This window comes from Bactrocera tryoni, chromosome 2 (genome assembly GCF_016617805.1).
Source record: "Bactrocera tryoni isolate S06 chromosome 2, CSIRO_BtryS06_freeze2, whole genome shotgun sequence".
Lineage (NCBI taxonomy): Eukaryota > Metazoa > Arthropoda > Insecta > Diptera > Tephritidae > Bactrocera > Bactrocera tryoni.
Window position 1 is genome coordinate 51,288,541 of NC_052500.1, and position 25,387 is coordinate 51,313,927.

Below are 25,387 nucleotides of genomic sequence, written 5' to 3' on the forward strand. Positions count from 1 at the left end.
ATCGCAATCGCAAAACATCACATCATTTGTCAGTTATCAGTCGAAATGCTCGAATGAGTCATAGAAAATTGGCCTCAAGGGATGAACAAAAAATGGAAAATGGAAAATTCTTAGACATCCTGTTGAATTAACGGTAACTACCAAAAATAATTGTACCTCTTACCAAAAATAAGTAATTATCTGGCTGTAAGACAGCACATAATGTTCTATGAAATTTTTATATGATGGAAAAACCCAAAAGGTGTATGTGAGGTGAGGAGTCGTTGAAAAAGTGGAACGGTGCGCTTTTTTACGGATCAAAGCTTGCGGGGAGAGTTTCCGGAGGAGTACTCTGTATCGAAGTATTTTTAAATTCCAGGTACGGGCTCTCTGATCATTGTAGCATTTGAAGTGACCGCCATTAAGGTAGTAGCAGATGTACTGCAGCCTCTTTTATCCACTTCGATAGTAAGGTTGTGGTACTAGCCTTGAGCACGCTGCAAGACTGCTGAGGGGTTTGCTCGGTCAGTTAATTCGGTCTCACTAGTTACAGAATGGGAGCGGGTAGGAGCTCCACTGGCTTCTTTCTGTTCGCTACTAGATGACTGTGGCTCAGACGAGTTCGGTAGGTGCTAACAAATGAGCGAACACAAAGTCCTTCTGCCAGGCGTAAATCGTAAGAAGTCTAAGAAATATAATGTTTCTTATTCATATAGAAATTTTTAGAGGGATAGCAAAAATATGTGTTTTGACGTTAAAGAAAACCATTGTCTTTATCATCACAGAAGAACTACCTTCGAACTTCTAATTTCTCTTACAGGTATACTACAGTGATAAGGCACGTTTTAATTTAGAGTGAAAAATAAGTACGTGCAATCGCGAAGATACTTTCTTAGGGTTTCGTGCTTCCAAGAAATAGTTAACGTCTGGTAAGGGTGTCACATTTGAGGTTTATACACATTCAAAACTAAAGCCTGAACTTTAAATAGCGTTAATGGTAAGCACTAGAAAAAAATTCTGTAGGACTCTTCGATCCTCATATCAATATCAATGATCTTAGTGCTATGTTGTTCCAGCAGCATAAAACTATACCCTGGCTTGGGCTTGTCTTTTGAACATTAGGGTAATGATTCTGTTAAAATAATTTGTTTGCGGATACGCCAAGTCAGCGATCCTATCACTGGCTACGACAGCCATTGAAAAACATAATCGATGAAAAGTGGCAAATTTCAAGGTGCGTTCCAAAGTTAACAGGACTTTTTGAATCTAGCGCCTCCTGTTTGCGTCATCTATATGTCGCCTGGTGCCTTAGAATATCATCTATCTTTATCGATTGTCCAGAGAGAATTTCATGACATTTCATTTGAGCTTCGAGCAAAGAGCCAGTATTAGATTTTGTATTAAAATTGGTAAAACTTTTACCGAAATGTTTCAATTGATGAAACAAGTTTATGGCGATGATTGCAGAGTGCACGTCAACGTTTTCAAAGTGGTCGTGAGGACATAAATGACGATCACCGGAAAATCCACCGAAACTGTACGTGAATTCATCAAAAATCAGCCGAAATCATCATTTAAATTCATGAAAATGAAATTGAACACTAAACATTTGGGCTTACGAAAGGTGTGTGCACGGTTTGTTCCGCACAAATTGACTGACGACCAAAAATTGCTCAGAATCCATCTCATCGATCGAAGCTTCTGACCTATTATTTGACCGAAAATAACATTTTAACCATTAACCACTCCCCGTGTTCACCTGATATGGTACCGTGCGACTTCTTCCTTTCGGAAAAATGCATTTGCCCATGAAGGGAAAGCGTTATGCAGACGTACAGGCCATTCAAAAGGCTTGCACCGATATACTGGCAGCCATACCGGCCAACGAGCTAAAACACTCGTTCGACATGCTTTTGGACCGTGCAAATGATGGAAAATTTTATCCATCAGAATGGAAATGTGTCCGTATTTCGTTTTTAATTAATGAAACAAAATATTGACGAGTTCTTTGATTTTTATTTTAATAAAAATTTAAAAGAGTAAAAGATCAAAATCGCCTTTTTGAAAGCTGTACAAGCTATATGTATATATTTTCATAGAAATCATCACCACAGAATATTAACAATTTATGAGGTTGGCAAATATCCCCCTTCCGCTTTTTTGCTTTTTTTTCAATGCTTTATAAAAAGTGTTACAGTGATTGGTTTTATTTCAAATATGCGTCGTTTCGTTCGATAATCTGTTTCCATCTAGACGGCAACTTCATGACTACCTAATATGATATATTAGCAGAATGAGAAATTCCAGGCTTATTACTAATAATTTGTTATTTCAAGCTATCCGGTGTTGCTTCTAAGAAATACACTTCCAAAACATTTATTGGTTACATAACAACCAAGCTTTAGTGGTGGAGCTTACAAATCTGGTAAATCATTAAGTTTGGCTATTCGAAGAATTCATACTACTTTTCATTGTGAACCCAACCATTTGGTTGACTAGCATATGTATGTATGTATTATCACACTTTCATAGCTGCCATGTGTGAAAGATATATTTCAGATATTCAAGTATCTGCAACTCTCATCTGTCACATGTGTTTGAAATGTTGCTACATAAGCGCAACTTAATTACGGCAAATAAGCAAAAAATTAATTGTAAAACGAAAAAAACCGAAAAAATTTTAAAACAACCTATTGTCATGCGAAATAAAGAAACACAAATGCGCAAATTTGCTTTGTAAGCTCATTTGTTTGCTTACGACAGCAAAGTTTTTGCTACTGCAACTGACAGAGTGAATTAATTACACGCTAACTGCCTTAAAGGTGCATAAAATGTGGAAATATGTAAGTATGCATATAGTTTGTTGTTTCAATAAAAAAATATATGAAAATACATACATACATATGTACATATAAATATGAATGTATGTATTTTAAAATTATATTTGAATATTTTTTCGACGCTGATTTAGGTAACAGTTACTTGTCACCTCGCTTATACATACATACATCTATTTATGAAACATCTTATTTATATATGTATGCATGTTTGTATGTATCTATGTGGTACTATTGTACGTTGCTGTCACATTTGTTAATAGCTGAATATATTTACATACATTCATAGGTGATTTTGTTCCTGATGTGGTCGTGGTTGTGGTTGGCACGGGTGTGCAGCAATCGTAAAAAAAACTGCACACGTAATAGAGCTGCTCGTGGTTACGCTCATTTAATGAAAATCTTTTGTCACTACATTTACGAGTCTAACCTTCCGCCGACATAGCGCGGCAAAAACAATAACAGCACCGCCTCACCGCTACCCCTGTGGCTGGCGAGGTGCTATTTTGCTATTATTGTTGTTCAGAATTTGTTAGTCTTTTATGATTATATAAATACAGCGCTATTTATATATGTACATACATACGTATATAGTTAGCAATGTATGTTGTATATTCAGTCAATGTTGGTGCGTGTGCGCTTTTGACATTCCAAACTGGTGTTTGGTATTTAGCGACCAACAAGAATGTCTGGCATGCAAACTGGATTTGCTAGCATTTGTATAAACCAACGTGCGGCTTCGGTACACACACATACACACACACATTGTAGTTGTCTATCGTCACATGCTTATACATTTACCATTTCCCCTGTGCTGCAAGCAATACTTTGTACACAAAGCGGTATGAATGTTATTGTTGTTGTTGGGTGTGCTTTGTGCAAAGTTCTAGCGTTCTTACGCCGCAATAAAAGTGAGAACATAAATTGTTAAAGCTGTTTCTTGCCTCCAACTGCCCCTGACGCTGCTTTCCTCAACACCTCAATTGCTTGCAACCAATGCAGCTGTAATATGCCTACACACAAACACACACACGGTAGTGTTGGTGCGCCTGTGTTTATGTTTGCTTGAGCTGGGTGCATCACTTGTGTTGCTATTGCCATTGTTGTTATTGCTGTAGCTTTTGTTGTTGTTGTTGTTGGTGAATCATTGGTGCGGTTTCGCGTTTGGGTTCAATGCACAGCATTGATTGGTGCAACTAATTGTTGTTATATTGCAAATGCCATGGCTGTAGTGGCAGTACCTACTCGTTAAGTATTGTGTGGAAACTTATGAAGCCTCCACTATTAGTTTTCTTCAATCTCATTTTATTTCATTTGTTTTCCGTTTGCTTTCCTCAGTTTGCTATTTTGTGTTTATTTTTTATTTCTTTTGAAGTAAAATAACTGTTCATGAGATCAATGACTTCATCCAGCACTTTCTCAATTACTTCACGAGATAATCAGTTCATCAAAAGACCAAGCGTAAAGGAACGGCAGTAGCGGGAATTTCACAATGAACAGTTAGCGTTTTTCTAGTTTTATTTAATTAAAAATTATTTTAAACTAAGCACGGGTATCTAATGTGTGAAATTTTTAATAGATATCATATCATAAGGTTACGAAGTTAAAAAGTAAAAAACAAATAATTTAAATGTCTTTACACATTTTCTATTTATAGCTGAGGCATAATCGGATATGATGGCCCCAGTCGTGTAGACACTTCGTTGGAGCTGCAATCAAAGTAAAACCTAGTGCCCCTAAACAATAATTCACACCGATTTTCGTGAAGATATTTTGTCAAATAAAAAGTTTTCCATACAGAAACTTGACCTTGATAGTTCAATTTGTATGTCAGATATCCGCTCTAGTAGTCCTATCTGAACGATTTGTTTGGACATTGTACCGATGTTTTAGGCCATAATCCATGCCGAATTTCGTGAAGATACATATCTTCTCAAATAAGAAAGTTTTCCATACACGGATTTAACTTGTAGTTTGTATGGCAACTATACACTACATTCGTAGGGCTATACCCCTTGTATACTGCGGTAGTCACCCGTATGCGGCCTAGGAACACGGGTCGTCGGTCTTGAAACAAGCGGTTCATTATATTAATGTGTAGAAAAATTATACTACTACCCAATGAAAAAGAAACTACAGCTTCGGATGAAGGACCCCACTTTTGATAACGACGGACGATATGATTTAAGATCACAGCTAACGGAAGGTTTCTTGTATGGCCCAACCTGAACGGCAGTGAAAGTGTCACATCTTAGGATGGCGAACCAGATTACGCAATCGGTGACGGTCGAGCCATTCAAATACGGCGGCGAAGAAATGACAAGGTGCATGTATTAGCATTTTTGCAACACATGTATGTATAGTCGGATGAAAACATTCACATAACGCAGCACAGCAGAACTTTTTTCAGACTGGATAAGGAAGCGAAGCATATGTATGCGTCTGGTTGTGAACGAGGATAAGACGAAATACCACCAACCAAACAGTCATCGCATTCGCGTCTTGACTCACAAGTCACTATTGGCAGTCATAACTTTGAAGTCGTCCACATTAACACAAACAATAATATCAGTTTCGAAATCCAATACAGAATCACTCTTGCCAAAATGGGAATACTTTGGACTTAGTGGGCAATTGAAAAGTAAAGTCTTCTCTCTACGAATAAAGACAAAATTCTATAATTTACTCATTATTCCCGTCCGGCTATATAATTTATCTAATCAATGTATCTTATCTAATCATTTTGTGCGGATGGAAGAGAACACTCTAGCGTTGAATGTTTTCGATTCAATACCTGCTTGTGGAAGCAGAGAAAGAGGAAGACTTCCATTTCTACTCCGTTGGAGAGATCAGTGGGAGAAGGACTTGGCATCTCGAATTGAAGAATAAACCACTGACGCGCTGTTGTTAGCTCGGCTATAACCGAGTAAGCGGTGGCTACTCCAGTTAAGAAGAAGTTTCCTGATTTTGTAATGTAAAATGGTAGATATAAAAATGAAAGAGGCAAATCTCACAAAATCGTTGATAGTTTTATGAATTGTGGATATAGAGCACTGTTATCGGTAACATGATCTTTTTATGTGTAAAATAGAATATCGCACAGACTTCTCCAATCGTTTGAACGAGAATGACATCAAATTGATATACATATTTTTTATGTCTGTCTAATTTGAATGAAACGGAAACAACGTACTTTGACACAGATTTTCTCTAAAAAAGAGTTGTAGTGAACAAGTTGCAGTTATCTATTTCTAACTCTTAATCTTGTTATATTAAGGAGATCCAAAAGATTTCATTAATATTATAGTTATTGAATGCAAACGATGTGATGACGGAAAGCATCGCAGATCTTAACAATTTAGAAAATATTATATTACATTCAACTTACGCTAAAAAAAACATCTAAGCTTATACGCTTCTCTATGAAAAATCTACTTTAATGAATTTTAATATACAAATACATATACGTATATTTGTATTGGTAACTGGAATTAATAAGGTTTTTTGTCTTTTAAGAACCATTTCAGCATTCTTGTTCGCTCTTTATCGCTTGTCATCTCTATTTCGCAACTTTAGTTTTGACAACTATGTCTTGTAGCTTGATATTTAACTAATTATCCATTTTTTTTTAGTACAAGCCCTGTTTTGGCTTTTTCATTATTTATCTATTAATCTTTAAACTTTTAATGAATTTACATACATTTGTTGCTAGCGTACACGTCCCGCACGTGTACACGTAGTGATTGATATATTGTAAGTTTCTAAGATAATCATTGCCATCAGGAAAGACATAAAAGTAAATATTTTTTAGCAGACTTTATTTAAATATATAATTCCTTTCTGCTTAAATGAAAAAGAGCAATTATAAATTTAAGATAATCTTTTTTCAGTACAGTTTTCACACGTGGACGTGAGCCCAAGTTGAGATTTTGAGTAAAAAATGGAAAAAAGTTGTTATTACCACATTTAAGTTAAAATGTAAGAGTTGGTTTTATCAGATAGTTGTTTTTATATTTAATCGAGTTTCTCCTCCAATGAGAATGGTCTGAATCTTGATTTTTCATCAAATGTAGGGTTCTACAATTTCTGAACCAAATCCAAAAATGAATGAAATAGGTCGAAGGCTTAACATTGTCTTAGGTGGTGTGTTTAGACAAGGCTTTATTCATCAGGAAAGGAATCAAAATCTGCTACTTCAGTAGCAGTCTATAACAGCAATTCTCCTCATAATTCGATAGTTAAGTTCATTTTAAATAACAGTGAGCTATATTACATAGAAAGTGGGATAGTTATGGGTTCCTGCAAATTTATACTTTTATGATATTAATATAAGTTTTACGAATATCAATATGGAATTAATCATATAAATAAAGAACTCACTGAAATTTCATGCGGATAGTGTAAAATGTGTGTATATTAACCCTAAAAGCAAGTAAATCTCCTCCGACATTAGTGCGGAAACTTGACCATATTAAATACATTTAGGGGTATCACATAGTCTCATAAAGTTATAAGTTATAACGATCCGAAAACATAGCATTGATAATTGTAAAAGTGTAAACTCATTTTTGTATGTAATTCAACAACACTTTTTTAAACAAGTGTAAAAATTTATAATTTTATGATTTTACGATGCTTTATGACGGGTTGTGAGTACCCCAATTGTTTTAAGCAAATTAAAATTTGAGACCGTAAAATGTATGAACGTCTCTTATAGGTTTTTTTTTGGGATGTAGTATTGAGCTTCTCATTAACGAATGTAACTTTAGTTAAAGGCTGAAGTTTGCCTTATAGCAAGTGATGGAGAATTAAATGAATTAGCGATCTTAATAAGTAGAATGGACTAAAGAGTAGTTTACTCGTATTCTTCATACAACATTTCAAATTTGTTCGAAGTCACATACAATGGAAAAGGCCCGAGTCTTCAATATAGTGTATACATATACATACATATGTACTTGTACATATGGTTAAACTTTTGCTTCCACATGTGTATGTTCAAATTTTGAATGCGCTAATAATATGCAACTAGCAATGAATACTATATAATAGTTGAAGTAGTCTTCTGCATAACACTGAGCTGTGACGCTTAGAAAACAAACAAAGCTACCAATTTCCATAACGCAGTGAATGCACATACATATATACTACATTATGATAAAAAGTAAAGAAATAGGAAAAAACCAAAAGCTTCAAATTAAAAGAGCAACGCTGCATGCTTAAATATGTACCACGTGTGTGTAAGTGTGTGCATGGAAAAATTAAGTCAAAAGGTAAACATCAAAAAGAAAAAAAAAACGGAAAAGCTATCAAGAAGAAATAAAAACTAATATAAAACATTTGATTAGAATAACAAAGCGACAGAATTTCAACTCATTATATATGCAAGGCTAGCAAGGCCGGTTGGCATATTGCACAGAACTGGGCACCGTTGCGGTGTATTTGTTTTGATGATTATATGTGTTTGTATGTATGTTACTGCTGTCTGTTGTGGATTTATATAAATTTCTCTGACTTTTATGTGGCATATGCCACTCGCATATACAAACTATCTCATATGAGGCATGAAGTTAATATTGTTTACCGGGCAAAGCCGGTACTTTAAGCAGTTGCATGCATGCATTCATACATACATACATACAAACATGTGACTATGAAATTTCTATTTATAAAATAAGAACAGTGATGTATGGCGTTATTTATGCAGGCGTGCCAGGCCCCAAAAACTGAACTGCATATGTATGCATCTATACATAAGTATTTATAAATGTATATACACAACGATATAATTTTAATATTTTATATACTAGTTATACCTAAAAGATATGTACATATATCTGGTCTTTGGAATATTTAAATATAGATGCAACTGACATACCCGATTACATTCCAAGGCGGCGGCGCTGTGTTCCTCGCGCTGACGAAAGCAGTGACTGCATTTGCTTTTATTGAAGATATTTGGTGAAAATTTACGACAGTCCGAGGTGCGTGTTGCCGACATTTTTGCGCTGTTGTTGTAAGTGGAGCTATTTTTATTGTCTATTTTTCTTGTTGTTACAATTCAGTTTTTATTGCGACATACATATGTATATGTGCATGCAATTTGTAAATATGTGTTGGCTTCTATGTATCTGTTGCAATGTAGATAGTTTAATAAAATTCTTTTGTTTTTGTTTATTGAAATTTATGTTATATAGATGGTAACTTTATCATCGGTTTTGGATTTTTTTCCGATTTACGTTAACTATTTAATGATGTGACTATATTTTGGTGAGAAAAAGAAGGTGCTAAATATAAAATTTATTCATAATAATATTCAAATGAATAAAATAAAATCATAAAGCTTATTTTTTATGTCCTTACAACTGCTGCTGCCACCCATCGTTCTTTTTACTTGAACTCTGGTTATGAATCTGGATATTCAGCAATTTTTTTATAAAAGGCGATAATTATTATATAAGGAATTACATGTTTTGCTTGAGATAACTGCAGTTAGATACATATGTATGTGTATGCATTTGTATAAAATCCGAGATTTTTTGGTATTCTATTTATTTAGCACAAGTTTTCTTAATTTCTAATTTAATCTTTCTTGGCAACACTTGGAAATCTTTCTTAAATCCATTTATTTGGCGCACAAAAAAAAATTGTAAACAGGTGGCAATTCTACTCAGCATATTTTTCACTATACGTATGGAGAAATATCATTCATGCTTAATTTATTTATTAAAATAATTAAGTTATATTTTAATGAACATGACTTTTTCAAAAATATAGCGATGGTTTAGTGAGTTCTTTTGAAATCTCTTTATTAGGTTTACACCTGTAATGTCGTTTTCTGTCATTTTAAAATTTGAGTGAAAAAGGATGGAATCAGAAGATAACCCCGCTCACTCTCCATATAAAAGTACTGTTAAAAAGAATCAAAAGCGCGATAAATCAGTATCTAAATACGCGAAGTTAATTAAATTTTACCCGACCCGTGAAAATGGACGAAATCGGACAACCACGCCCACTTTCAATACTTCCCCCATAGCAAAATTTCACTTGATTCGTTCAGTTTCCAGTACACTAATCAAGAAGTAATTAATTTAACAGTACATATAAAATTTGGTACGAATAATGCCTTTAGTGTGTGCCACCTTATAATTAAAAATTGTTCAAATCCAACAAAAACTGTTAAGGGGGTATTCTACTCTAGAAGCATGAATTTCAGGTAAAGTGTCGTAAAAAAAGGCAAATAATATTTTTACTATCCATTTTTTTATGGTGTTTTTATTGATATCTTAAGAATACAGAAAAAAAAATTTACAAAAAAATATTAAAAATTAAAATAATTAGAGGGGGGAGAGACAGGTGTAAAAAAAATGGCGCATCCTGGTGACAATGATCCTGACTCTCCTGGTGGTCTGAAAAAAAATCAAAAGAAATTCTTAATCAGTAAGGATGCTGTTATAGTCTCTATTTTAGAGAACACGAAACTTTTTTTTGAAATTTCTGAATTTTTTAAAAATATTAAAAAGAAAAATTTTGACCCGATGCTGGTAGGAACGATAAAGAATTATATAAAGAAGGTTCACACAAAATTTCAAGTAAATCGGTTGTATAGAACTTGAGATAATGCCGGTACCGTGTGAAAAAAAGCAGTTTCGAGAAAAACGCGTTTAAAAAATTCGATACGGTCGAACCGTACTAGGTACTGCGTTATTAAAGTAACTGTAACTGTACCTTTATAACCAATATCAGGATTTTCGAACATCCTGCTAACTGTACTCTCCAAGTTTTTACACCTTATAGTATTTTCCTGGCCTTGAATCTTGCAAGTTGCAAGAGTATAAAATGTTCGATTGCACCCGAACTTAGCGTGTTTCATCTCTATTTGTATGTATGTCAATTTGTGTGCGTTTGGCACATCACAAACCATTTTTTTTGGCGATTTTTGCCTTAGAAAATTTATAAACGAATTTGCTTGAAATTTTGTGTAGAAATCGATTTCGATATTCACTCAATAACTCTCCGTTCATTACATAAAATAAAGAAACTCCATTCTCTTATTTAATAATTTTAACCGCTTTCAATCAATCTTGGGTGAATCAAGCAAATGTTCGACCACAGTCGTGCTTTATAATTTGTCAATGACTTCCAAGTATTTCTAAAAGATCCAGATTATAAAGACTAACTACAAAGACTGTCTAAGTTTGGCTAAATCTTAAGGTAGACTTTCCTCAATACTAATAATCATAATCAAATGATATAAACACCGCTATACATTTTGTGATCAACGTAATATAGACGAAAAGTACAAAATATCTCACACCTGGCATTTCCAATGAACACCTACATATGTACATATATATTTACGATCCAAAACTAATAAGAGAAATAATTTTCGGAGATACAGGCGTAAATTATGATTTTTGTGTTATTATTTTTGTTGTTGTCTCATTGCCACTAATCTGGCCGTTATTTGACCTTCCCATAAGCCAACCAATTAAATAATGACTTTTATCTTCAAAGTACAAATTCAATGATATTGTTTTATACAGGTTAATGTTAAATGTTTATATAATTTCTTAGGGGTACATTAACTGCACTCGAGCAACTGAAGCATGTTACATTTTTGACAGCTCGATTTGACAGCTGCTCGTACACGTGACACTTGTGAAGTAATGCACATAAAAACACTCGATGCGGCATGTACCGTATAATTGGGTAAATATGTAGGTAGGTATATATATACTTACGTACATGAAATTTCACATAAGTACATATATATGTGTGTTAATTGTTAAAATGCGCGAAAAATTAAACTAGACAATACGTAAATATGTATACGAATATACATATATGCAGATAAATAAGATACATATGCACGTACTGAATCATTACTTGCTCGACTTTACTTCGCAGTTTTACCGCTTTTGTAGAGGTATTTATTAATGTTTCTGTCACTCGCCAATTACGCTTCTTAAACGCAGTCTTATGCTCAACGCAAGTAGGCGTAAAGTGCGTTCAATTGGCGAAAAACGCATTGAGGTCATAGCAAGTAAACAAAAAATAATGCGAATAATTAAAAGATGTACATTTATCTACTGCAAAAAAAAAATAATAAAATAAAATTTACCGACTTTGAGATAAAGCGCCGCAATTAAAGTGCTAATAGATAAAGTTAAGCGCAATGTAAAATCATAGAAATGCGATAAGAATTCTAAGTTTAGTGCGGCTTTTAAGCTGATTTTTCATTTTTCGCGCGCTCATTTACCACTGCTGTTTCATTATTTATTTTTTACTTCGTCATCAAAAAAAGTGGGTGAGTCGCGCTTCGACTTCACTTTTAGTTACGGTTTTTTATTACCTTCTGAGCGCTTTACTCATATTTACCCATACAGGTACAACACACCTGTGTGTGAAAAGCTAAAAACGGTCTGTACTAAATTTTTTATGTACAAGTACTTTATTACTTTTTATTTTGTTTACATTTTTACGTGCACATTTTGTTTATTTTTCATGATTCCATGTTTTTACTTGAATTTCTGCGACTGTATTCAATTCTACGCTTTGTGTACTTATTTACGTTATTTTTTCATAGCAACCGTAATCGTTTTATTCTTGTTTTTGTACGGTTGTACCGTTTTCAACTGTGTTTTCGAAATTGGTCAGCAGGTTGACGGTTCTTACAATTATTCGATTATAATAATAATTATTGATTTTTATACTTATTAGTTTCTCACCAGCTTGTCATTTTTATGTAATCTCAAAGTTTAGCTTAAAGAATTTGCATTTCCATAAAAGTATTTTATTATATTTTTTGTTGCTGTAACGTTTGTTTGGTAGTATAATAGTTTAGTTACAACCACTAAAGTTATCTATCACCAGGTCTATGAAGCGAACTATTTAAAAACTGTCTTATCAGAGATATAGCATAGTAAGAGGTGAGAGTCGGAAGATACCTGCAGAGAGGTCGTAAGAGTTCGGTAGAGAATGCCATAATTTTTTTTTCTATGAGTACATCCACTAAGTAAAAGATCAAGTGTAACTTTAGTGTTGCTAACCAATCGCACTCTCTAGCCCATACAAAACACTCGGTAAGAGATTTAGAAAAGGGATTATTTTACCCATGGATAAAGGGATACCCTATTTCTAGTATGAGAACAACTTAAAATTTGTGTTTTTTATAACACTTTCCATTGTAGCCAGATAGGACAAAATATTTGCTTTTAAGCATTTAAATTAAAACAACCAATATAACGATTGAAAATTACTATCTGTTCACCATTAAATCTTATTTGTGATATATAGGAACAATTGATTTTTGAATCTACAACAATAAATAAAGTAAATAAACTTTTTAGCTGACAAAGTTTTTATCGTTTGCAATTGAAAATTAATACTCCGAAGCATCAAATCCGAAAATATTTCATTAAAAACATTCAAATTTCGCGTTTTCTTTAATTTTCAATGTTTTACATTTTTGTTAGTGAACTTGAACGGCGGTATCAAATCTCTCCGTTCATAAATATTTTTAGTACGATTTCAGACCGACCGTTTTAGTCATTCCTATTGCTAAACGTTAAACCTATCCGATCCAGTCAACTGTCAAAGTCGGGTAGGTGAGCTACGCTCTCAATTTCAAATGACAGGAGAGGTGGGCACAGATTTAACTCTGACTTGTCTATTGTAAAGTGACTGATCGTTGGAGTCTCACGTTCGATAAGCTTGCTTCAAAGGTCTGATATCAGTATTGTCGTTATATTTTATGAAGTCCTTCCCAACCTTTTTGGATAAAGGTTCCGTCTTAAAAGAGAGACTATAATAGATTTCATCTAAAGCATTTCTGCACATATGGCTGGCAGAGTATTAGTTAGGTCTGACTTAAAAGTAACTAAAAACATTTTCCCAAAGCACGAAGTTACGGCTTTTTAGCGGCTCATACATTTTTCTATTAAACGATCTACGATCTATTTGAATCCAAAACAACTATTTTTCAATATTTATCTATTTTGTCTATATTTTCTGCGTAATGAAGTATCCATATAGAAATCTTTCATGCACATATGTATGTATCTATGGATATGTGGACATAATATAAACAAATATTAAATTTTTTTATGATTTTCTCACGAAAACTACTCTTTTCAAGCATTATTTTGCACAAAAAACTATTATTTTTTGGTGTCGGATTCGAGTTTCACGCATTCGTCTGACGAGTCTATGTGATTCTGGCGTATATAATGGTAAAGGCGCTTCGTCACACTCACAAACTGACTCAGCTGAGATCATCTCGTGCCTAAATTTTAATTTTTCTATTCTATTTGTTATTACATTTAACAATACCAAGGCTAGCTTGCCATAGCAAAATTTATACACACACAATTGCTAAGCTTGTGCGCCGATTATAAAATCTTAGCAAAGTTGATTATAAAATTCCTTATTGAATGGTTATGTATGAAACGCTAATAAATGACAGTGACAACAACAAAAAATGCAAACAAAACAATAATGCAGACAACAACAGTATCTGCTGGCAGTTATGTGAATCTCAAGTAAAGAACGTCAGCAGCAGCAACAACAATAATAATAACGGCTATCGGTTTAGCCTCAACAAAAGTCAGCTACAGGAGTCAGAGTCAACAACAAAAACAAGTTAACAGCACACGCAGCCAGTTAGCAATGCAGTCATTCAGCCACCAAGTCAAACGGCGAGCCACTTCTTGCTGCATGCCACATCTCATTATTTTTGTCTGTCTGTCTTCACGAACAGCCAGTTTTTGTTTGCTTTGTGTGTTTTTCTTCATTTGTTTTCGTATTAGCTACGTTTGCACTTTGAAAATTTATTTATTTTTTGTTATTTTTTCGTTTTTGCATATATTTAGCCGATTAACGTGGATTTTTTATTGCACTTTTCACAATTCCTAAAACACACACACAATGTATCGTATTGTTTAATTTTGTTTTAAATTTTAGTTTCCTATTACAAGCACAGGTTTTAACACATACATATCTTATTTTTGTTTTCCTTCATTTGTGGCTGCGCTGCTGCCTTTGCTAAACTACCTGCTATTTGATTTTCGTATTCATAACTTTTTAACATGACGAAAAACTTATACAAAAACACCGAAAAACAGCAAATATTTCATTACTTTTTGACTTTACACCGTAGCTATTGTTGTTGTTGTGCACTACAACATTTATTTCGTGCCCATTTTCGCACTCGCGTATTTACTTTTCGCTTCACTTCTCACTTCACAACAGTTTGCGCATTGCAAATTGGCATTTATTTAGTAATCCGAAAGATACATTTTTAGGCATTGATCACTTGAGAATGCAGTGCTTTTCGTTGCACTCTAAATTTGTACTGCAATTCTTGTTTACAGTGACCCGTTTCTTAAATTTATTTACAATATTTAGTCAACTTCTTGCATTAATCGTTTGTTGTACATTCGATTTATGCGTGCGCGACACGTACACGTACCCATTCAGATACGTGAATACAACTCAACTGGTTTCATTTGCCAGCCGTTCATCGCTTCTTAGCCAATGAATGGCAATGCCCAGACACACACTGGCCGCATGATGTCCAACCCACAGCTCAAACATGTTCGCTCATGGGGTTCGAAGAGCTCCAATTTGTTGGGGCAGAGTTGCTTTGTCGCGCTGATGATGGGTTGTTGAATGTTTAGTAAGTGAGGTCAGGGTATCCAACGGCTGTAAATATGAAAAGTTGGAATCTTATTTATTTTGCGCTCTGCAATACTGAAAAGTAGTGAATTGACTGCAGTAGGTCTTTAGCAATGGGAGCCAAGCATAAAAAAATATTAATAATTATTATTTTGCTTTTAGTTACATTTTTAACTGATTGTTTACCGAGTTTTCAAGTTATACGCCAATGAAAATATTGTGCGATCCATTTCGAGGTTCCCTATTTTTTTAAGTAAAAGCACAGAAACATTAAATTTAATGGAGAATGTTTATTATCATTCGAAAGAACATTCTTTAACATTTATTTTTTGCAGATTATCGTTTTCAAATGTCGGCCGCGGCTACGTTTCAGACGATCCATCCCTTGAGTCCAATTTTCTATGTTTTCCTCCAAGGCCTGAATCGAAGCGGAATTGTTCGCATAGACTTTAGACTTCGCAGATTCTCACAGGAAAAAGTCTAACGGTGTGATATCACACGATCTTGGTGGCCAATCGACCGGTCCAAAACGTGAAGTTATCTGCTCATTGCAGTGTTCTCTCAATAAGTCCTTTGATACATGAGATGTGTAAAAAGTACCGCCGTCTCGTTGAAACTAAATGTCGCCGAGATAACGAGCTTCAATTTCAGGCATCAAATAGTTGGTTATAGTGGCGCGATAAAGGTTGCCATTGACGGTTACATTCTCACCGGCATCATATTTGAAGAAATATGGACCTATGATTCCACCGGCCCAGAAACCACATCAAACCATTATTTTATCTGGATGAAACGGCAGCTCTTCAATCTCTTCAGTTGCTCTTAGTCCCAAGTACGGAAATTTCGTATGTTTACGTACCAATTGAGAAAGAAATGGGCCTCATCGCTGAACAAAATTTCGAAAACGCCGGATCTTCTTGGAACTTTTCAAGAGCCTATAGAGTGAAGCGATGTCGCTTGGGAAGGTAGAGCGGTTTCAGTTCTTGCACAAGCTGTATTTTGTACCCTTTCAAATATACTAAAATGTGCCAAGTCGTGGCATCCGTTAGTTCGAGTTGATGCGAAAGGCGCCGAATCGACTCTCCACGTTCTACGTGTACACTCTCAGCAACGGCTGCTATATTTTCTTCTCTGCGTATCTATTCGGCCGAATATTATCCAATGAATGCTGAGTCTCAAGATGGGTGTTGGTGTTGCGAATAGCCTGCTGAAATGCTGAACAACACTGAACAAAAATAACATGACAGCGACTCATACGAATCTGTCAAAGCTGCTGGAAGAAGTAACTCTACTTAGATCACCTATTATATGGTTTCTAATAACCATTTTTGACTTTCTTGCCAAGGGTCTTGCGGAAAATCTATAAAGCTAAAGAATACATCTTATTCATTCGATTGTCATAATTTTATATTTTGCTCTTTATACAAATATCAAATAGTTTATTATACCCTGAACAGGGTATATTAAGCTTGTCACGAAGTTTGTAACACCCAGAGGAATCGTCGGAGACGTTATAAAGTATATATATAAATGATCAGTATGTCAAGCTGAGTCGATTTAGCCATGTCCGTCTGTCTGACTGTCCGTCTATCTGTATATATACGAACTAGTCTCTCAGTTTTTAAGATATCGTTTTGAAATTTTGCAAACGTCATTTTCTCTTCAAGAAGCTGCTCATTTGTCGGAACGGCCGATATCGGACCACTATAACATATAGCTTCCATACAAACTGAATGATCGGAATCAAATGCTTGTATGGAAAACTTTCACATTTGATAAGATATATTCAGGAAATTTGATATATGTATGTTATTTTCTAAGGCAGCAACGTAATCTCCGAATAAATTGTTCAGATCGATTAACTATAGCATATAGCTGTCATACAAACTGAACGATCGGAATCAAGTTCTTGTATGGACAACTTTCACATTTGACAGGATATATTCACGAAATTTGGTATATGTTATTTTTTAAGGCAACAATGTAATCTCTAAAAAAACTTGTTTAGAACGGATTACTATAGCATATAGCTTCCATACAAACTGAACACATAGTTACTAACAGAAATGCACCTGTGAAGGGTATTTAGCTTCGGTGCAACCGAAGTTAACGTTTTTTCTTGTTCTTTTCTAGCAATGTATCTTGAAAAAATTTGTAATGCTTTCACTTTTTACCAACTAATTTTTCGCAGTTGCTCTAATATGTTCAAAGAATGCATGAGAAGTTATAAGAGTGTCTAGATTAGTCAGCTATAAGTTCCGAGATCTGGAATCTATAGCTGACTACTAACGGTGCCGTGGTGTAGTAGTTAAAGACGTGCACAGTTTTTGAGACACGAACCTGAAATTTTGCACACGTTTTCTCCCCAAGAAGCTGCGCATTTGTCAAAACCGCCGACATTGGGCTTTGAAGAAATATGGGTTTCATATAAAGTAATCGTCCAAAATCAAGTTCTTGTATGGAAAGTTTTTTATTTAACACGGATTTTGTTCTTCGAAACGGTTCAGATCAAAATACTATGACATATACAAGCTACCATTCACACTGACCGATCAAAGTCAAGTTATTTGACATACGGTTAAATGTCGGGATAGAATGGTAATCGAAAGGATAGAATGGGTACATGAGTAAGGTGACTATTGAGACCCCGCTATTTCCATTATGGACATTAAACCTGTTAAAATGTGGGAGTACTATTCAAGCTTTGCTTTTTAGTTAGCTGGCTGTCCTTCGTGAAGTCAGATGAAAAACTCCTATATTTAGATATTAGCTATCGACAAAGTGCCGGAACATATCACAAGTCTTTTAGGTGTTTTATTTATATTTTCGCTATTTCAGATAGAAAGTGTGAGTTCCCCGGGGTTTTTATTTTGATCTGACAAAAGTGGTATATTCAAGCGAAGAATTCCCTACACCTTTTGCGATTCATCCTAGGCCAGAAAGATTTTGCTACTGCACACCACCTGTTCCCATTTCGAAGTTATTGAGACTGAAATACCTGCCCTAGTACGTTCCGCGGTCAACTCATATAGTAGGTCAGTGATACTACTATAAGAGTGGATAGTAACCACTTTGAAAGAGGCTGCAATGATCAAGAAGCCTAAAACTGGAGCTGATGGAAAATCTGCGGTTCATTTCCACCGTCCACCTATACTTACCGAAAGCTTTGATCTATCCGTAAAAAAATTCACCTCGAGGGTATGTGAGCAGAGAAGCGATGGTGACGGAGAGCTCTCAAGCACCGAACTCAAGGCTAATATTACTGCTCTACTATAAGAGTGGATAGTAATCACTCTGAAAGAGGCTGCACTTCAAAGCGGTATTTCTACCTTCCCCTCGAGGATTTGTGAACTGAGAAGCGATGGTGACCTGGTATCCAAGTATTTTAGATTTAAGTCAAAGTGTGCGAGAATTCCAGACCGCCCAGACTCACAGTTCTCTAAGAACCCAAATTCTCGTGAGTTTGAAGGCAGCTTTCGCGGCAATGCACTATGTGACTATATCTACCGCTGTTATACTTATGTACGTATATGTAGCAACACATTCAGCGTCATCTTTGGTGTGTGCAATACTCATCAGCGCAGTGCGTAGAACAACCGCCATTTTTTTCACGAGTGTAGTCTTTTCCACAACCGTCCAGCAAATAAGAATTCCGTACATCATTAAAGGTTTAACTATGGTTTCATAGAGCTAAGGAACTATCTTTGGTGAAAGTTCCGACTTTTTGCCATTGGCTCGCCTGCAGCAGTACAGGGTAACGGATACCTTCCATGCTCTTTCTTTGATCTCAGTGTTCCCCGAGAGCTTCTTGTTTAAGAACTTAACTTTGTCAGCAGGCCCAAGACGCGTTCTCTAACTCTTTGTTCCTTATAAACCTAACGATCAATCATCTCTTTAGGGTTTTCAATAAGAAAGAGAAGACACTGATTGGTCTAAAATCCTTGCTGATACATGCAATCTTACCACCAGAATGGTTTCCCTCTACCACTAAGCCATTCTGAGGACTTCGATGCACTTATACACGTCAGGAAAGAGCAAGGATTCCTTTCGTAATAAACCTGGAGTGAAGTATGAGTGGTCCTTTAGAGCCCTCCAGTATGAAATAAGAGGTCACAACGAGCTAAAGGCAAGGATGAGGTCGAGGATCTCCTTCCTGAGTGCCTTGTTAAAAGTGGATGTATTAGCCTTGTTGCAAATAAAAATATTTATTTCTCTTATTTGTATTCGAACATCCCCAGATTGTATACTGCGAGTTTGCATCGGCGACAATGATAAAATTGATTTCCCTTTTGGCGCGCTTCTCGTTCCACATGAAGTAATAGGTGTTCGAATGCCGCCTTTGTATGTTGGAGATTAAACTAAAGAAACCTCATTATCCATTCTCGCCTTTCTGACCCATTTCTTCTCGTTTCATTTTCTCCAGTTCTCCTTCGTGTCCCGTTTCCCCTCGAATAGCCGTTCAAAACTACAAAGGAATTCGTTTGACAGGTGCATTTGTTATAGTTATTAACTATATTTATAACTAAATCCGAAAATGTTATTGACTAACGGTTTTCATCCAACGGGAAGCGTTTTGCATCAGGGTTCAAACTAAGGTTAATTAGTAAAAAAAAAAATATCTTTTACGAAGATTTGTATCTTGATTCTGACCGGTCAGTTTGAATGATATGTAACGGGTTTTTCAATAAAAGCGCTACAAAAAAAATACAATAAAAATGGTTTGGTATATCAATGAATTTCTTTGTTCCTGTGAAAGTACATTTGATGCCATTACGTATGGAACTCGATTTCTTTTCTATCCTTGCAGAAGTCCAGACGCTGAACCCAATTTTGGACGGTACTCAAGCATTAATCAGTCGATACTACTGCAGTTTCACGTTCGATATTCGTGCGAAATTCATCAACCGTCGCTGGCTTGTTGGCAGAGACTATAGACTTGACGTAATCCTAGTCCCACATGAAATAGACTCACGGCGTCAAATCGCATGACCGAGGTGGCCAATTGACTGGGCCATTTTATGAGACAACACGTTCACCAAACTTGGTTTTCAATAAATCGATTGTGACATTCGCTGTGTGGCTTGTTTCCCTGTCCTGTTGGAACCAAATATTATTCAAATCCATATCATCCAATTCGGGCCGAAAAATATATGGTTATCATTCAGCAGTAGCGATTCCCATTCACAGTAACGTGTCGGTCTTGATCTTCACGGAAGAAGTACGGCCCATAAACCGCAGCAAACCGTAATTTTTTCGGGACATAGTGGTGACTCATGGAGTACACGTAGATTGCTGCTTGGCCAATATTTTGGTTTGCTTGACGCATATTTTGGTTATTGATGAAGCAATTCAGCCAGAAATGAGCCTCATCGCTAAAGATGATTTTTCGATGAAAACTAGGATCATTTTCAAGTTGTTGCTCAGCTCAATTCTCGAGCATACTACGATTCTGGTGGTCAACCGGCTTCAATTTGATCTTGTAAGGATGTAAGCCAAGATCTTTTGGCAAAATTCGCCACAACGACGAGACAGAAACGCCCAACGTATTGATTGAACGATTTACTAGTTTTTGCCAAGGAACGCGCATACCGATACTCATCAAGATATCTAAATTTTTACTGAATTTACAGCTTGCACGGACGTATAGACATACAGTCATCCGGCTTTCAACACGTCTCGTCATCTATTGCAACTCTATATCTTTCTCTATTAGTTTTAGGTGATGTATACAAGAGTTAGATGAGCAAAACTATCTGTAGCAATATGTTGCAAGAGTATAAAAAAAGTTATGGAAAACGTTGAAGAACTTAATTTTTGATAGATCACAATTGTTGGGCAGCATGTGCTATAGTGGTCATTAGCGTGTCTATCAAATGACAAACTTCTTCTATCCCAAAAAGCAAGGGACTAGTTCGCGTATATACAAGCATCTAGAGAGACGGACTTGGCTAAATCGGCTCAACTCTGTAGGGTGTTCGACATTTCTTTCTGGATTTTTATAACTTCGAAGCAAACTTAATATATCCTCTTTATATGTTTTTAAACAGCACATTATACTTTTGAAGATAAAAATGTATTGAGGAAAATTCGATTACACAGGTGACTTCAACCTGATTACTATATAAAGAAATATGTATTCCTAAATAATTGATCTGTACGTACATACATATGTAATTGCCATAGATATGAGCTTATTAAACTATTGAAACATTTTCGGAAACTTCTCTTGGTATATACGGAGAGTCAGATGTCTCCACCCAGCCAGTGAGTCGCGTTTTCGCATTGCTTGCGTTCATTCGTTAAGGCAAAACGCGCATTTGCTGTGCCGAGTCAATGCGCGCCTACCGGTTGAACCACCTGCATAGCCTTTGGGTGCACGAAACCAGCCAAATTTAAACCAAAATAAGTACTATAGGAAAACTATACGAAACAGCTGCACAAATATGTGGTGGCTAACAGCCAACGGCTGGTACCAAATCAGTTGCAGTTGCAGTTCCACATATTCATACGCGCACACGGCGCTAAGCATTTGCAATCAGGCATTGCATGCGCAAATCATCGACAATAAGTCGACTAACATGTAAGCAGGAAGCGGGTGTGTAAGGTGCCGTGCGGTGAGGTGGTCCGCAGACGGCCGCAACGACTGGCGGGCCACCAGACACTTGTTTGCAAAATGCCGCTAACGCCACACGAAATATAACCGCGCTGCTACCAACGCCAAAGCGGCACGCCAAAGCGGCACGCCAATTTCATATTCCAGCGCAAAGACAACTCGTACAAAAGCACATACATAACTACTTACGTGAAAACCGACATACCTAGTATGTATAAGTATCGGCAAATCGTCAGCATGCCATTGCTGTACAATGCGGCGTCTTAGTACCCCGCATGCCTGGGCGCAAACGTGCAAAGACCTTTTGTGAAAGTGAAATTTCTTGCAGTTATTTTTTTTTTGTTTTCTTTACTTCGGCTCACCTCTTTATGGTGTGTTGGTGCACTTCCTTTTTTGGACACTTTCAAAATATTTATGAAAAAACGGCAGCGAAGGAAACTAGTAAAAAGGTGAAAAAATTATTTCAAACGTTTACGCCAATCACCACACATGGCAAGGATGACAAATGCTGTTGGTATTTATTTTCATGCTTTTTTTATGTAAGCACTGTAGCTTTTCGCCATTTATGAAGTTGCGAAAATTTCAAAAAGTCTCAGCGGCCTCATTGAAAAATATTCCTGCAATTTATATGCCCACGTACGTGGATAGCGTGTGGTTTGCTTAGGTCGTTGCACCGTTGAGGATATTTTTAACAAATATACATATGTAGCTATATCTTATCCAAAAAGATATATACATATAGATATGTTTACTCCTATATGTGTGTGTATAGAATTTGCTATAAAGAGCTCATTTTCGAACTCATACGCTGTTTGCTCTTATAGATATAAGTACATATTTAGGTGCATATACATAAAAATATTAGGATAGGTCATGTTGATACGCTTATTACGTAAACAATTTGGAGTTAACGATTCTATGTAAACATTAAATAATAATGTCGAAAACAGACAAACTGTTATTTATACTTGAGGGTTTTTATACTTTGAACAAGGTATATTAAATTTCCCACGGGGTTCGTAACATCCAGAAGGAAACAACAAAGACCCTATAAAGGAACATTGATCAGCATCACGAGCGGTATCGATATAGCTATGTTTGCCTGTCTGCCCGACCGTATGTACATATGTATACATATGTATACGCGAACTAGTTTCTCCGTTTTGAGATATCGATCTGAAAATTTACACACCTCCTATTCTTCCCAAGAAACTACTCATTTGTCGAAATCGCCGATATTAGACCACTATATGATGTGCTTGTCATACAAACTGATGGATTAAACCCAAGCCCCTGTATGACATTTTTTTTATTTGACGAGAAATTTGGCATAGATTATTATGCAAGGTTGCGCTATAGCCTTAGAAAAACAAATCTTTAGTTAGGACAACATTGCACATAGCTGTCATAAAAATTGACAGATCAAACTAAAGTTCTTGTATGGAAAGATTTTTTATATTGACAAAAGCATGTCGAACGAGTGTTTTACCTCGTTGTCCGGTATGGCCGCCAGTATGCCGGTGCAAGCCTTTTGAATGGCCTCTACGTCTGCATAACGCTTTCCTTTCTTGAGCAAATGCACTTTTCCGAAAAGGAAGAGGTCGAACGGTGCCACATCAGTTGAATACGGGGAGTGGTTAATGGTTAAAATGTGATTTTTGGTCAAATAATCGTCCTTCGAATGTTGGATTCTGAGCATTTTTTGGTCGTCAGTCAATTTGTGCGAAAGAAAACGTGCACACACCTTTCGTAAGCCAAAATGTTCGGTCAAAATGCGTTAAATCGATATTTTGGAGATGTTCAATTCTATTTCCATGAATTTCAATGATGATTTCAGCTGATTTTTGATGAATTCACGCACAGTTTCGATGGAATTTCCGGTGATCACGGATTTTGATTGGCCCATATGTTGATCGTCATTTATGTCCTCACGACCACTTTGAAAACGTTGAAACCACTCGTGCATTCTGCTATGGGATAGACTAGATTCAAAAAATCCTGTTTACTTTGGAACGCACCTTGCACAACTGCTTTTAAAACGGCTATATCAAAATAAAGATAAAAATTTATTTTTGTACATATAATCTTTTATGTTATAAAAAATGCACCTGTGAAAAGTATCATAGTTTCGGTGCAACGAAGATAAAATTTTTTCCTTGTTATTACTTCTACAATTTTTTTAACGACTTGTTGAATATAAAATGAATCAAAATACTGCCTTTATTAATCCTAACAAATGTTTATCTTATTCTTGCGCTTTCCATTACTCTTTCGGATTTCTCTGTAACGGGATGACGACGATTGCTGACATACATTTTGTTTTAAAGAGATTGATTTTCGCTCAAGCAGCTCACGACTTTCGGTCTTAGACCAAGCATCCTCTGGGTAGCCTAAGAACATCCGTTTGAAAGGGTTGTGTGCTAGGTTTGGGACTCGCCAATGAAAAAGAAACAACAGTTTCGGATAAAGGACCTCCATTTTAATGACAACCATGGCAAACGCATTAAGGATGCATATGGAATGTAAGGTCCCATAATTGGGAAGACGCTGCTGCCTAGCTAGTTAATGTCCTCGTAAAAGTAAAGGCGTATATTACTGCCGTCAAGGAAGGGCGATGGACGGGACAAGGAATGAGACTAGTATATAGGTCCTTGTCCAGTGGCCATATAAAAGAGAGCAAATTCGTCTTAAGAACAACAAGGCGGATGGACCCGATGGATTGCCGTCTGAGCTCTTCAAATACGGTGGTGAAGAATTGATAAGGAGCATGCATCCACTCCTTTATAGAATATGGTCGGACGAAAGCATTTCCGACAATTGGATTTTAAATGTATTCTGCCCAATCCACAAAAAGGGAGACTCCACAATCTTCGCCAACTACCGTGGAATAAGCTTTTTCAACATCGCTTATAACTTTCCTTCGAACGTACTGTGAGATTAAAGCCCACCGTTAATAAACTGATTGGACCTTATCAGTGTGGCTTTAGACCTGGCAAATTAACAACACACTAGCTATTCACCATGCGCCAAGTCTTGGGAAAGACTGGTGATTTCAAAGCTGCTTTTGACAGCACGAAAAGGAGCTGTTTTTATGCTCCTTTGTCTGAATTTAATATCTTCTCAAAACTAATACGGCTGTGTAAACCGACGTTGAGCAATACCAAAAGCTCCGGCAGCTGATTGTGGCTAGACGTTCATCCACCGGAGTAAATACCAAATTGCGCTCCTTTATATGTCCACTGTAGTAAATGCCAAAAGGACCTACTCGCCTTAGTCCTTG

The 25,387-nt window shown here is 36.0% G+C and overlaps 1 protein-coding gene across 3 annotated transcripts in view; it reads right to left on the minus strand.

The window, feature by feature from the left end:
- Positions 1-15,292, minus strand: part of LOC120769259 (protein outspread) — a 168,045-nt gene extending 152,753 nt beyond the window's left edge. For all 3 annotated transcript variants that reach the window (XM_040096161.1, XM_040096160.1, XM_040096163.1), the window contains exons 1-2: positions 14,957-15,292; positions 8,695-9,076 (exon numbers count right to left, since the gene is read on the minus strand). In XM_040096161.1, coding sequence (XP_039952095.1) covers positions 8,695-8,817 — 123 coding nt within the window. In that variant the 5' untranslated portion in view covers positions 8,818-9,076; positions 14,957-15,292. The remainder of the gene's footprint in view (positions 1-8,694; positions 9,077-14,956) is intronic.
- Between the last annotated feature and the right edge of the window lie 10,095 nt (positions 15,293-25,387).